Here is a 14285-nt window from a genome sequence, read left to right on the forward strand (position 1 = left end):
GACTTGGCCAAGTTATTTATTATACAAGACCTAAGCTAGTTAGAATAGGATATTTGTACTTATTGTATATAATTTCATAGTAGGTTTAGAACTCTCTTACTTAAACAAAAGGGGGAGGTGTTGCGGGAGGTCCTTCCGTCCCTCCAACCAATAGCTGCTGTGATACCGGCCCATTGAGGCGTGGTCTCTCTCCCTTTAAAAAAGCGGCTATTTCCTCTGCTCGCTCTCTTCACTTCCTGCTCCGCTGGAGACTAGACTCCCTTCCTGGTTGTGCAGATGGCTGTTGTCTGGGACGGTGATCTGTAAGTTTCCCCCTTTAAATAAATAACACCCTATTAATCATAACTCCAAACTGGTGTGGCCTTGTTTGTGACTTATGCCTTCACAACCACATACAAGGACATAAGGATTAGGGTGAGAGCAAACGCAAACAGCCTGCAATTCCATGGCACTAGGGCAGCCTATGGTGAGAAGCGCCTATCAGGGCTGCTGATAGATAGGTAGAAAGGGTCTGGACAGGGCTCAGGCTGTGCTATGGAGCTGCTCTCTTCTCTGTCCCATGATGCTGCCCTTATCTCTCTCTGTCCAGGATTGGGCAAATTAGGTCTCCCTATTTTATATAGATTAGGACCGCGGATATTTTGTCTTGCATTTAAAATGTTCAAAAAGTCCAAAGAATATATTTCATACCATATAAAGGTACACACAATGCAGAGTTCAGCGGTGCCACCAAAACTATTACCGTAAGACAGGGATGTTCTTCTGTGTGTTCTCTGTCTGCCTTTGTTCAGCAGTGGAAAGGGCTGTGCATTTGCAAGAAAGAACTATGGTGTGCAGCTCCTGAAGTCTTTACTTCTGGCCCTTCACCAAAAAGCACTGCCACCCCCTGCTCTAGGCATTTATCTCCCCCCCCCCCCAATCCTCACCCGACAGTGGAATTTCCTCCATTGACTAGTGGGTGTGAGGTTAGGTTTTAGATTCGGACTCAAACCACAGAATCCCTAGTGCTGTTTTAATACGCAGACAAGTCCTGGTTCCATTTACATTTTTCTTTGCTAAGTAATTGAGACTCTTCACAGCGTGGGCATGAACTGATAAATCTCAATCGGCAATGACTAGCCATGGAAACATAAAACCACAGCCCCTCCAGACTGAAATGTCTGGGCTGTTTCTTGCCAAGCATGTTTCTGATACCCCTCTAGGGCCACCTCGCCTACAGTGGGCAGCCTGTGCCATGCTCCTTTCTGAAGAGATGCATGCAGGATATCTACAGCTCTGGTAACTAGAATGCTGCCTCTCATGTTTACCCTAAACTAATTTCCCTATATGCTCTTCCAAGGAACTACAGTTCCGCACTTGAATCTCAACTTTCGCTATGCAAAGGTTCTCTCCGTATTTCGAATCATCAGTCACCCGAATGTTTTTTCCTTCATGTTCAGTTTCTCTATCCCTAATCCCCAGAGGATAAGATTTGATTCCCCTCTCAATCCTGGCCTCTTTCTTCTAAATGTGTTTCAGTTTGTTTTCACTGCCTGTGTGTGGTTTATGAGTGAGTACAGTTGTACCGTACTGCTAGGGAATCTCCTCTTTTATTAATGAAATTCATACATAATACAATACCATGTGATTAAATATGCTCGATTTTCTGATAATCCAAAAGAGTGCATGTTTGCACACCTTGGATCAGTGGTAATGTGGGCACTTTGGTATTTGTCCCTTCAGCTTCTCATGTTTCATAGGTCATGGCTGATGGCTCTGTATCAACAATGTTACCAAAAAAGAAATTAGAAGCTGACCTCAGTGTACAAACTGAGGGCTATGAAAGCTTGTCATCAATTCACCTTGCAAAGAATCACATGCAAATCTATGGGGAACACGTTCCCAGGTAAAATGATACTAGCAACATTAGCATTTCATTCTCCATCCCAAATTCAAAAAGCAACTTTCCTGAGTGTCTCGAATGTTCCTCTTTTTACTTCAACCAGGTTTTTTGTGATCTACACTGACGGATCCGGTGTGGAACTCCTCCGAGACAGTGACATAGAAGAATACTTATCCTTGGCCTACGGAGAATCCACGACTGTGGTTCTCCAGGAACCAGTTCAGGAACAGCCAGGTAGAGACACCATGCCGCCTGCTGCTCTTTGTGTCCTCAGGGACTCTAGTCCTCTTGCTGTGCAGTCCCCTTTTCTCATTTTGCTCTTCCAACTGGCCATGTCATCTTACTTACATAGTTCCAGGAAGTGAGATTCATCTCAAACTGTGTCTAAGAATCAACGTGTGTCACAAGAATGAATGCCTCTTAATGCCATAAGCAGCTTGTGCCTAGATCTTCTTTATGAGTTCATTCCATCCTGTTCGGAAACAATATGAGATCTCTTAAAAGTTTTTTTTTATTATTATCATTTTTAAAGTTATGTTTTGGTCAAACTGAATACAATAAGAAAACACATTTTATACATCAGCTAGAATATTAATCAGAGGCATATATGCTATAGAACATATTTGTTGGGAATTTATATTGTTTTTATGAATTTCAAAGAAATCATTGCATGAGATTAAAGGCACATACTTTGGTATGCTGATTATATAGAGAGGTTTCTGAGCTTCTTTAATCTTTTGTTTGATGGTATATAGTTTGAGTCTACTTAAGAGTATGATTCCATGTCTATGCTTGTATCTTTTAGCTTATCAGCATACATGTACATGTTATAGGCCTTGTTCTTGTGAATGTGAAAAATGGAAGGCTGTTCCTGGCTAGTCAGGACATGCAAATATCTATGTAAGGTTGGTGGGCGTGGTGATACATTAACCCCTGGACTAGGAGACCAATGCAAGCTTGAGGTCAGCCTGCACTCCATAGCCAAAAAGACTCTGACGAGGTCAGCCTGCACTCCATAGCCAAAAAGACTCTGACTCTGACTTGTTAACTAAAACAAACAAAAACTATGAAGCACCAAGAACTCTCCTCAATGTATTTTTTAACCATTTAAGTAGCATCGACTTAGCAGCATATCCTGTGCCAAATGCCATCTTAGATTTGGAGTACATAATGAGGTAAAACAAACATAGAATCTATTTCCTTAAAACTTATAATTTGATGAGAGAAATGGGTGTTAATCATATAGCCACACAAATAACTGTAATTACAGTCTTGTATAAGATCCATGAAGAATAGAAATATCTTTCACTGAGAGTTTGGAACAGAGAAACCTAGGGTTGTCTACAAAGTTTCTCTGGAGTTGTTTAAGACCCAAGAACTTGTTAGTGCATTCATGGCTGTGGGGGGAGGGGGAGAGTAGGTCATGATTTCTTGGAGAAGAAAACACGAAGAATTCTACTGAATTGAAGATGGGTAAGAAGAGACCAAACCGTCTGAACTGCAGAAGGAAGTCATGCTTCAAGGTGAAGCAGAAGTGAGCAAAGAAGGCCCCGCTTTACTGTTTAGGCAAGAAAAAGTCAAAGAAGTTTTGATCATGGGTGAGTCTCACTGGTGAACCTCACTGGCTGCCAGGGTAGGTTCACTCCAGAGTACAGTCTGCTAGACAAGCTAGCTGTTGCTCAGTACAGGATGGGCTACCTCTGAGATACATGACGAAATGTTGCATCTCTGGAGAAGGCAGAAGAAGAGGGAGTCAAGGCAACTTGTTGGCAGACCTGACCCAAATATAATTGTTCAGGGACAGAAAGATACTAGTGAGTGCTTTTGTTTGACTAAAGTCCATCTTTCAGGTGTTGGCTACTCAGGGTCTCATCTTAGAGAGTAACACCCTAAGGCATAATCGTTGTACCTGACTAAGGTTTTTGTGTAAAAAGCAGTTCGAAAGTACTTGTTGAACTCGGTTAATGCCTGTTGAATTTGTCAGCATCATTTTTGGCGGAGAAATGACCTCTGGCAATTCTATTTAATCCAGGCGCCTTGAGCATCACGGTGCTTCGCCCTTTCTATGAAGCATCACCATGGCTAATGAAGAAGGAGTTAGACACCATCGTCCCTCCGAATCTACAGTCGAGGTCATGGGAAAGGTTCCCTTCAGTTGAGGTATACTGTAAAGTCACTGTATTTACATTTCTATTTTGGCTCAGGTCTGCTTCTGTAGCTTCATATGTTTCCATCCTCCGGTGAGATAATGAACAAGTTCAGGAAGTCTTGTATTTGTGTTGAATTAAGAGCCATGGCAGGGCTGCATCCCCGGCACCCGACCGCCCACATGGCTAGCTTATGCCCAGAAATAATTACATGGAAACTGTATTCTTTCAAACACTGCCTGGCCCGGCTAGTTCCAGCTTCTTATTGGCTAGCTCTTACATATTTTTCTAACCCATTTCTAATATTCTGTGTAGCCCACAAGCTGGCTTACCAGGGAGGATCTTAACCTGTGTCTGTCTGGCGTGGGAGAATCATGGCAACTCCCTGACTCAGCTTCTTTTTCCCAGCATCCTGTTCTGTTTACTCCGCTTACCTAAGGGTTGGCCTATCAAATGGGCCTAGACAGTTTCTTTATTAATAAGAAATCACTCCCACATCATATTTGGAGATTTTCATCATTTGTAGATGTAGCAATAGACTTTTAGAGGACTAGGCCTGGCTAACTAATTTCAGTTTTATTTTTTATTCTGCATTATAATCCTGGGCATATTCCTATATATGAAAGCATCCCTCTTGAATAACCTGTTACATTTCACCTAACATAGACTTCCTGATACCATACCACTTTTCCTGTCATTTTTTAAGCTGTTAATTTTGAACAAAATTTGATGCCTTTCACTCTCCCTGTAACTTTTTTTGTATATTAAAGATACATAAGTGGAGAAAAAAGAGAGGGGGGAGAAGCAATTTTGCAACTGCAAAGTTAGCAAATAAATACTGTGTTTATGATCATGCCAGATTAAACTCCACCCTAGAGTTTCAAAAGAATGAAATAACATTTTGCTAAGGCATCACTAAGCCCTGCATTTTGAAAGGCTGTAGTTTTTGTTCCACAACCACCGTATGCAACATGTCTAGCACATCATCTGGTGTTCAGTTACAAAATTGCAAAGACACCAAAATGTGAACATAGAGCATATTGCTGTTACGTGAGGAAGGTAACATGTTGAATTTCCACTTTCAGTATCTTACAGTAAAGTCTGCTGTAGCAAGAGCAGAGATGATGAGCAAAGGCCATCCACTTCTTAGTTTTAATCTGGTGGCTCTAATCAAGTTGATGAGATGAATGTGGCCATGATGTCCTGTCCTGAATCTTGGAACAGGATATACTGGACCACAATATTCTTCTCTGAAAGTTGAGAATGCCAAAAAGCTGCGGGTACTATAGGATGATAGGATAAATATACCCCATTCTGGATTAATGGAGATAGTTCTCTTCATCTGAAGCTCTTATACTACAAACTGAAAGCCACTGGATGGCTGTCACTGGCCACTCTTTTTTAAAATGAAGCGCCAAGGAAGCAAAGTGCACAAGTTCTGAAAGCCAATTGCTAGGATGGCAGAGATTTGAGCTCAGTCTTAGGCACACATTCCTTCCCAAGAAAGCCCTAGAAGATTTTGGAGGTGGATTACATCTAGAGTCTGCTCAAAGTTGGCCCAAGCCCATGGAATGATTTTCCTCTCAGAATCTTCTTATATAAATTCATACAGAGCCAGAAGGTTAAGAACTGATAACTCCAAATGTCTTCGGTGACCTGAACATGCCAAACAAAGCATCATCCAAGTAACATGAATTAGATTGTTGCTGATTTACCATGTGCAGAATCCCACAGCCCTCCTGAAAGGATGCCCAACAGAGCACCATTTGAGATTGTTAACGGCACACAGAAAGATAAAATTTTGCTCAGATCCATGAGGATGAGGATTTTTCCAGCACCATTTCATCCCTCGCAGGTGGTTCTGTAATAGCTTCAACTTCTGCTGGAAGGACTGACTCTTTACTTGGTCCTTCAGATGTTCGCAGGACAACTAAAAGTTGGTAGTATGATACCCAATGTGGACAAGTTCAACAGAAGCACTATTTATGGACTGCCTATGCATGTGTCAGCATCACCAGGGCATACATTTCATTTTATCTTTTTTTCAGTTCGGCATCTCTGCCTCCATTTTGCATCTGTTTCCTTGATACTTTAAATTTGGATTGTTGTATGAATTCTAACTGTTCTTAGTAAAATCCGTTGTCAGGTATTAGGGGATGAAAGCTGAGAAATCAGAAAAGCAGTGCAACCAGCCACTAGAGAGACCTTAGACCAAAAGGGAGATCCCTTCCTCAGACTGCCTCCTCTGACAGCATCCTAAGTCTGACTGGTTCAGACTGCTGCCTCAGACTGCATGGCTCAGCCTGCATCCTCAAACTGCACTGAACTCTTGTATCTCCCCTCCCTTATTTTCCTCTCTCTGCCCAGTCATATCCTTTCCTGTCTCCACCTCCTTAGAGCTGGGATTAAAAATATGTGACTCCCATGTACTGGGATTAAAGGTGTGAGCCAACACTGCCTGGCCCTGTTTCTCTTTGAGACTGGATCAGTCTAGTGTAGCCCAGGGTAGACTTGAGCTCACAGAGATCTGTCTGCCTCTGCCTCCCGACCCCCAACCTACCTCTGACAGCAGTAACCTAATTGTCTAGATAGCTCTGATCCTGAGCTGATGATCAACCAGACCATACTTGGATCAAGACAGTCTGAGGATGCATGCATACTCATTGCTCACCTTCTTTTGTCCCTCCCTTCTATCACTCCAGAGTTCTTGCTAGCTCCTTGAAAATGGTGCATGAGATGCTGCTAGCTGCTGCGCTTCTCAGCGTAGCCATACTGAATGATGAATCTCTTTCCTAATTTACCGTTCCTTTTGTCATTTGGTTTTGGGTATGGGTGACCAAACCTGATCTATCTGGATCCCTCAAAGTCATATCTCCACTGGTTTAGGAATCCCATAACCACTCCTGATCTAGTATCCACAAAGGAGTACTTGGTTTAAAAAAAATCCATCACCCCACTATTCTGACTTCTTTGGTGGATCTTGCACTTTCTTTTGTTGACAGAAAAAGACTCCCGGACCTCCATTCGGCACTCAGATTTGGAAAGGCCTCTGCATCGGGTCTAAGCAGCTGACAAATGCCCCAGCCCCGATACTCAAAGGCCCCAAGGTGCTACAGATGCGCCAGTTCTTCCAGCATGAGGTCATAAAGAATGAGGTCAAGCTGGGGCTGCAGATTTCCCTTAAGGTAACAGGATCGGGGTGATGTGAGCCCTCCCCCAAAGGATCAGGAACAAAATCAGTCACTCCTGTCCATTTCCTGAAGAGCCGGAAAGCATCTAGTTTTACCAATATTTACAATAACATTTGAGTGTCAGTCAGTGACCCAGTACAGAAGGTTAAAAGGTAGAGGATGTTTAATGATTTCTATATTAAGTTGTAGGAGTCGTTAACAAGCCCAACAGGTGTTGCTCTAATTAAAAAAAAAAAAAAACATTTTATGTACAGTTTCTGTATAGTCTTCTTTCTTTCTGACTACATGAAAAACTAATACTCTCTGGAGAAAATGCAGAACCACATATTAATCAGGTACTGGTTCGTGGATAAAAAGAGTTGCTGCTTTGAAGTGGTCTAAGACTTTATAAAGATATGACTGGTTGTAGCATCATATCACTAGCATCTTTCCAACTTTAACTCCCTCAGCATGGACATTATATGCTGTTTATGGCTATATGCTCGCTCACAACCTAGTTTGATAAGAGGATCAGTACTGATGGATGCTGATCAAATATCCGTGGGAAGGAGTATATTTCATCTAGGAGCAAAGGCATGAACAAAGTGACTTAAGTCTGCAGACAGAGTCATAAAGACAATCCTGAGAGACCCATGAATCATCTTCCTCAGGGTATTTACTTTAGTAAGAAGGATGCTGAAGCTCAGTGTTAGAAGCAGGGCTCTGTGCAGGTCTCTCCTGAGGCTTTAAAGCCTCACTTGTGGGCAGAGAAAGACGTCACTCATTACTATTAACCTACTGAGAAAAGGTTTTCTCGTGCTTGACCAGTTAACTGTTTGCAGAGAGGTGTGAATTTATCCCCTTAGTCCTGTTGGAATGTTCCAAGTTGGGTGGAGGTGGTGGTGCACACCATTAATCCCAGCACTTGGGAGGCAGGGGCAGGTGGATCTCTGTGAGTTTGAAGCCAGCCTGGTCTACAGAGCAAGTTCCAGACAACCAAGGCTACACTAAGAAACTCTTTCTCAAAATATCAAAATGAAATAAGATAAAAAGCACTTGTAATGTTCCAAGTTGACATGGACCATGTTGGTCTCTTTCTTTGCCTAGTTCTTGACTGCTATCCTTTTGTTTGGCTGTCCTGATGTAGGATTATATAAACCATATTCTAAAGAAGGAAGACGAGCTACAGGAAATGACAGTCAAGGATTCCAGGACGGAGGAAGAAAGAGGCAATGCTGCAGACCTCCTCAAGCTGGTTATGGTGAGTGGATGTACCGCAGACCAGTGTTCCTGCTGCTGTCTTCCTGTCAGGGCCCTCCAGACAGAGTGCACATGGAACAACCACGTCACCGTCAGGGCCTCCAGGACAGAGTGCGTGTGGGACAGCCACATGAGGGTCCTTTCGAGACTCTGAAGCATTCACTTCGTCCTCATCATAGCTTATTCCACGCTAATTGGATCATGGGTTTATTGAAGTTTCCAAACATATCTTTCTTTGGCTCTTCCTCTGCTTACAGAAAATCCCGAGATCCTGAAATAAAAGATACTTATAAGTATATGTTATTATTATTTTACTATGAATATATGCTATTGATTTTACTTTAAGAAACTGTTTGTTGAAATATTGAATAACTTAATGAATGTGAAAGAAAAGTAATTTCCATAATGACAAATGATTTCCATTCCTAGAAATTTATTAATTAACAGAGCAACAAAATATTTAAATAAATTGTATAATAGGATATCTTTAAAAAGCAAATTCACTTTATAGATTTTTTTCAGAATAAGTCAAACCGAGCACAAAAAGAATTCTTCTAAACAAAGTATTTCCATGCGTAATATAATTAACATCAAGTAATTCTGATCTTTATTTCAGTCTTTCCCTAAAATGGAGGAAACTACAAAAAGTCACGTGACTGAAGGTAACTGGAATTCCGTATTTTTCTGCAGTCTCTCAACAGATTCCAAAAGGACTCCTGAAATACACCTGTCTGCCAGTCTGTTCCCCACAGCCAATCCTCACGTAAATCCCCTCCGCTCCTACACTTGCCACCCTCTCTTACAGTGGTTTAATGTTTCGTTGTTCCCTGAAAACAGTGATTCCCTCCTTAATTCACCTTTAACTCTCCTTTCTTAAATAAAAAAAAAAACTGACATTTTACCTTCTTTTTTACCTCAACTCCATAGAAAATAGCTAATAGTCAGGAGTCAGCTGACCAATGCCCCCATGTGCATGCACATAGCTTCCAAACAAGTGCACAGACATTGCCCACACCTTCGACCCTTCTCCACTATATGTTGTAAGACAAACAGCTGCTCTCAAAGGAGAGCCTCCCTGGCCCCAGCAAGCTTGTCCATATCACAGCAACAGCACTAGAAGTCTTACTGGGGTTGTGCCTTCGGTTATACGGCAGGGGCCCTAAGCTGTCTGCCTTGGGCTTCACTGAACCCTCCGACATGTCCAGTTCATCTTCCACGGTCTTGACTTATATTCTTGTTCTGTTGCTATTGTTGTTATTGTTTATCTATATTTTTCTTCTTAAGATTTCACATTGTAACAGTGATATTTAACTAAAAGTGACAGGCAGCTACCCCTCAGATGACCATTATGGAAGAAGCCATCACAGTCACCGATACTCCTCTGTCCATGCACTCTGTTGCCACACTTCTATGAGGCAGGCCCTGCAATAGAGTTGCCAGTGAACATAAATACAAAAGGCCTTATTAAAACTAAATTTGGAGTAAATAATAAATAATCTGAATTGTAAGTGTGCCCCAAATACAGCATGCTACATACTTATCTTTAGAAACTATGTTTAACTAAAATGCAAACTTCATTTACCTTTACCCTATGTTTGATCTTACAAACTTACCCTGGGTTATTTGAGCTTGTCACTCCTGGTTCAAGAAAACAGGTATGTGTGATGGAGGCAAACCCACAGGCCACCCAATAGTAACAGTTAAACAAGCTGTATTGCTCAGATTGCTGCAGGAGGATAACAGCATCCATAAAACTAACCTTGATGGTTACCAGTGGTGATACAAAGTCAGCATCTCCCACTGTGTTTCCTAAGATGTTCTTTAAGGTGGCTCCTCCAAAGCCATGCGTTTTACAATTAAACAAGTTTGGATAATATTTTATATTGTTTTACTTTCTTTAAGACTTACAACATACAGTAATTAAGGGCACAGAGAAGTCTCACAAGAAGAAAACTTACTTATCCTTGTCTAAATCAGTGTTTTGTAAGTTTTCCTGCCTTGACCAGGTATCCTATTCTTTCTCTGACAAATGAAATCTCACTGAGGCCATATGCCATAGACAAACTCTAAGAGCTATCACCCAAATTTCAAAGCTGTGATATTCAGATCCTTGGAACTGGATAATAGGTACATGTTTAGGAAAAGAACCTCAGTATGAAGGCCACTCTGCTTTAATATGAGAAAATTCAGCTCCTTGCCATATAGTTTTCCTAGTGATGGAGGGCAAAAATATTTATGTTTGAATCATAAAGATGATGTTCAATAACAGAACATGCCATGGAAAGTCGTCTAGTTGTTAAGCTTGGGTATTGAAGTCCTCCAAAACCATCAGTATAGTTCAGATGAGTAATCGTGCAACAAAGAAATGTTATAAAGGAGTCAATGCTAACATTGAATGTGGTATTTTTTAAGTTGCAGCCCACCTAACGGATTTGTTCAAGCAATCTATGGCTTCAACATGTTCCCCAGACACATTCTCTAAAGATTTCTTTGAAAAGAAATGGAGGTAAGTGCTGCTGGCTGTCCTTTCTGGTCAGTGCCGGCACACACAGGGAAAAGGGAGGTGTGGGGATCATGGCAGCCCTTCTCCCATGGCACAGGGATGACGTCGCCCTGTCATATGGGGGCACTGCCTATTTCACCACGTTTTCTTCTTTTCACATAGGGGTACGTCACCAGGAAAGAGCTGGAAAGAAAAGCTCGAGCAACAGAGGTAATTCTGACCCAGGGTAGACATAAGGCTGTGAAAATCCCAGTCATGGGATCTTAGAGCTCAGTAGGCTACCAGGGTCTGCAGGCTCCCCGCTGCTGCCTGACACTTCAACAAGACAAGGTGGCACTTGGGGCAGCCTGTTAGGCCATTAGGTAGATGTAGATGCCCCCATCTCCTGCAGTTGAGTCCTCTGGTCCCCTCTTCATGCTTCTGGTGATTCTAATATACTCATAAACGTTCATCATATACACTCAGGGTCCCCGTTGCTTGCTTCAGGAATGTGTCCTGAGTGCACTGATGTTTGTTTTCCCTACGGTCTGCACTTAAGATTTCAACTCCAGGTTTTTATCCATTAAGGAAACCAGTTAGATTTATATATCTGAGGCGAGGTGGTCATTTGTACACAATAGTGTTGTTAGTTGTTTTCTACTCTTTATTCCTTGGGGGCCCGTCACCCAGCTCACAGATAAACCAAACAAAGACCCTTTTTCTGACTTATGGATGCACAGTCTTGGCTTAGTTTATTTCCAGCCAGCTTTTCTTTTCTTTTTATAATTTTTATTTTTTTAAAAAAAAAACTGTCTTTTTTCATTTTATATATCATTCCCAGTTTCTACTCCCTCCTGTCCTCCTTCTCTCTCACCCTTTTTTAAAAATTTCTTTAAAAAAAAACCCACCCAGATTTTTTTTAACTTAAAAGATCTACCTTTTGCCTCTGGGTTTTTACCTTTTTCTATTCTGTATATCTTTTCTTACCATCCTACACCTTGTCAGGCTATGTAGCTGGGTGCTGGTCCATGCATTCTCCTCTCTTCCTTTTTCTTGCTCCCCTCTTTTCTTTCTTTCCTATTTATTCTCTCTACCTGGAAGCTCCACCTAGTTCCCTCTTCTGTCTAGCTGTTGGCCATTCAGCTCTTTATTATACCAATCAGGATTTTTAGACAGGTAAAGTAACACAGCTTCAGAGAGTTAAACAAATGCAATGTAAAAGAAGGGAACACATCTTTGCATCTTTAAACAAATGTTCCACATCATAAATAAAGGTAACACATATTCAACTATTATTCCACAACATGTCTCCCTTTTGTCTAAATAAAAATGAAAGGTTTTGATTTTAACATAGTAAAACAAAAACAGTTATTAAGCAAGAATTACATTCACAATATTCAGTACATTTGTATTTAGCAAATTCAGAGGAAATACTCCATTATCTATCTTATCATAGTGATTCCAAAGTTTTATGCCTAATTTACTTTCTATCATTACTAAGGAAAACTATAACAGTATGGTTATATGGTCTTTAACTCCATCAAAGACCCTAGAAGGATATAATATTACCAGAGACATCTGACTCCCTGGATAGTCATCCAAAGTTCCTCTGCAATGTTGTAGCATCCATCTTCATCTACAGGCCCAGAATATCAGGCAGGCTCTTGTATGGAGCAGGGATTTTAAAGGGCTACCCTGCTTCTCTTGGCAAAGTTCAACAGTCACTTCCCTGTGAGTCCTGCATATCTAATCTGCATAGCACACTGTCAACAGTAAAGGCAAAATTAATTTTTTTGCACAAAATCAGCCTTGCCACATTAAAAGCAAACTCCAAATGGAGTATTTTTTAATGCCCATCACCCTTTTATGAAGTATATTGATGCTACCAGGAGCAGATGTATCTCACTGTCATGAAAAACCTTAGGTTATTAAACATCTTAAATGCCATATTATATAGGTCTTTGAAGTGTATGAAAGTCATCTATTGGTCTAAAATATACCTGTTGAACCTTGAAAACATACCCATGAGACTGTAAGTTTAATTATTATAGATTAACTACTAACCTCATTCCTTAATTATACTTTATATTTTTAAATAAGCTGCAAAAGCACAAAACCCCAAATAAGAGAAAAAATACATACAATGTAAAAAAATTACTTTAAATTTTGCATTGCATGCCTATGCAAAATATTTGACATCAATAGTTGTCTTTGTATTCTAAATCCCTATATTTCCATAATTGATAACAAACATCCATAATTCACCAAATAACCAACAACCCCCATCCCAATTCTTGGGAATATGGATGTCATGTTCTCCAGACTGCTTCTGTCTGTGGACAAAGACATCTTTAGGAGTCCCTGAGAAAATTGGGATAATGGTCAAGTACTAGGAAGACCAACTGTAACCTTTGTAGATATGGATCATCTGTCAAGATTCAGAACGTCTTCCTGATCAAACCTGATTTATATCAACCCTGAAGAAATCCACAGCCTCTTGTTTTCTGTGAGATCTAAAGCAAAACATTTCTCCAAAGAATTTTTTGAGTTCCATTTTACAAACACATTTTTGACTCCCATTTTAAAGTTAAGGAATTCCTAAAGTATATAGACTATTTCAATAGTTTCTCTTTCAATTCCAGGTCTCTTTGTAGCTGATGTTTGCTTATCGGCAATCAAAAATTGAAAATCAGCACAATACTATATAAGACCCAGATTCCCTGTGTATTTTCCGTCATTATGTGATTTACTCTTTTTATATTACTTTATGTATCTCTTTAAAGACTTTCCTCTATTATTTTTAAACTATTTATTTTGTTCTAAGACTTTCTATATCCTTTATCTTTTCCTAAGCCTATGCACATTATTGTACACACTGTAAACTGTTTAGAGGGTTTTTCCATCTGGATCTATCTTAACTGTGTATCTCTAGTCTTTGTTGACCGCATGAGCCTTTAGACTTCTAAGTGGCATGGTTAGGACCTCCATGTGGTTTGGGCAGCTGTCTCCACCCACTTCCTGGTTTGTGAAAGCCATGCCTAAAGTTTGTGGCTCAGTTGGAGGTACATGACCAAAAGCCGCAGTCAACCCCCCAGCTATGGAATGTCAGGGCACTGCACTGTGGCAGGCATTTTTTTACTTAGGTTTTTTTTTTTTCTGATGTAAGGCAGAGTTTCTTAAAGGGGCTGTATCCAGTCTTGTTTGTTTTTCAGCTTTTTCAGGCCCTAAGGATATTTGAGCCTCACATTGGTACAGCAAAGTGTAGTAGTTGGGTTCTCTCTCTCTCTCTCTCTCTCTCTCTCTCTCTCTCTCTCTCTCTCTCTCTCACACACACACACACACAC

The 14285-nt window shown here is 40.8% G+C and overlaps 1 protein-coding gene across 1 annotated transcript in view; it reads left to right on the forward strand.

Moving 5' to 3' along the window:
• Window positions 1–14285, forward strand: part of Spag17 (sperm associated antigen 17) — a 237311-nt gene that overhangs the window by 170593 nt on the left and 52433 nt on the right. The window contains exons 33-40 of the mRNA XM_050157515.1: window positions 1740–1885; window positions 1986–2116; window positions 3915–4042; window positions 7032–7214; window positions 8347–8460; window positions 9076–9121; window positions 10872–10965; window positions 11125–11172. Coding sequence (XP_050013472.1) covers window positions 1740–1885; window positions 1986–2116; window positions 3915–4042; window positions 7032–7214; window positions 8347–8460; window positions 9076–9121; window positions 10872–10965; window positions 11125–11172 — 890 coding nt within the window. The remainder of the gene's footprint in view (window positions 1–1739; window positions 1886–1985; window positions 2117–3914; window positions 4043–7031; window positions 7215–8346; window positions 8461–9075; window positions 9122–10871; window positions 10966–11124; window positions 11173–14285) is intronic.

Source organism: Alexandromys fortis, unplaced genomic scaffold (assembly GCF_014885135.2).
Source record: "Alexandromys fortis isolate MF-2015 unplaced genomic scaffold, M_Fortis_MF-2015_v1.1 scaffold_78, whole genome shotgun sequence".
Classification (NCBI taxonomy): Eukaryota; Metazoa; Chordata; class Mammalia; order Rodentia; family Cricetidae; genus Alexandromys; species Alexandromys fortis.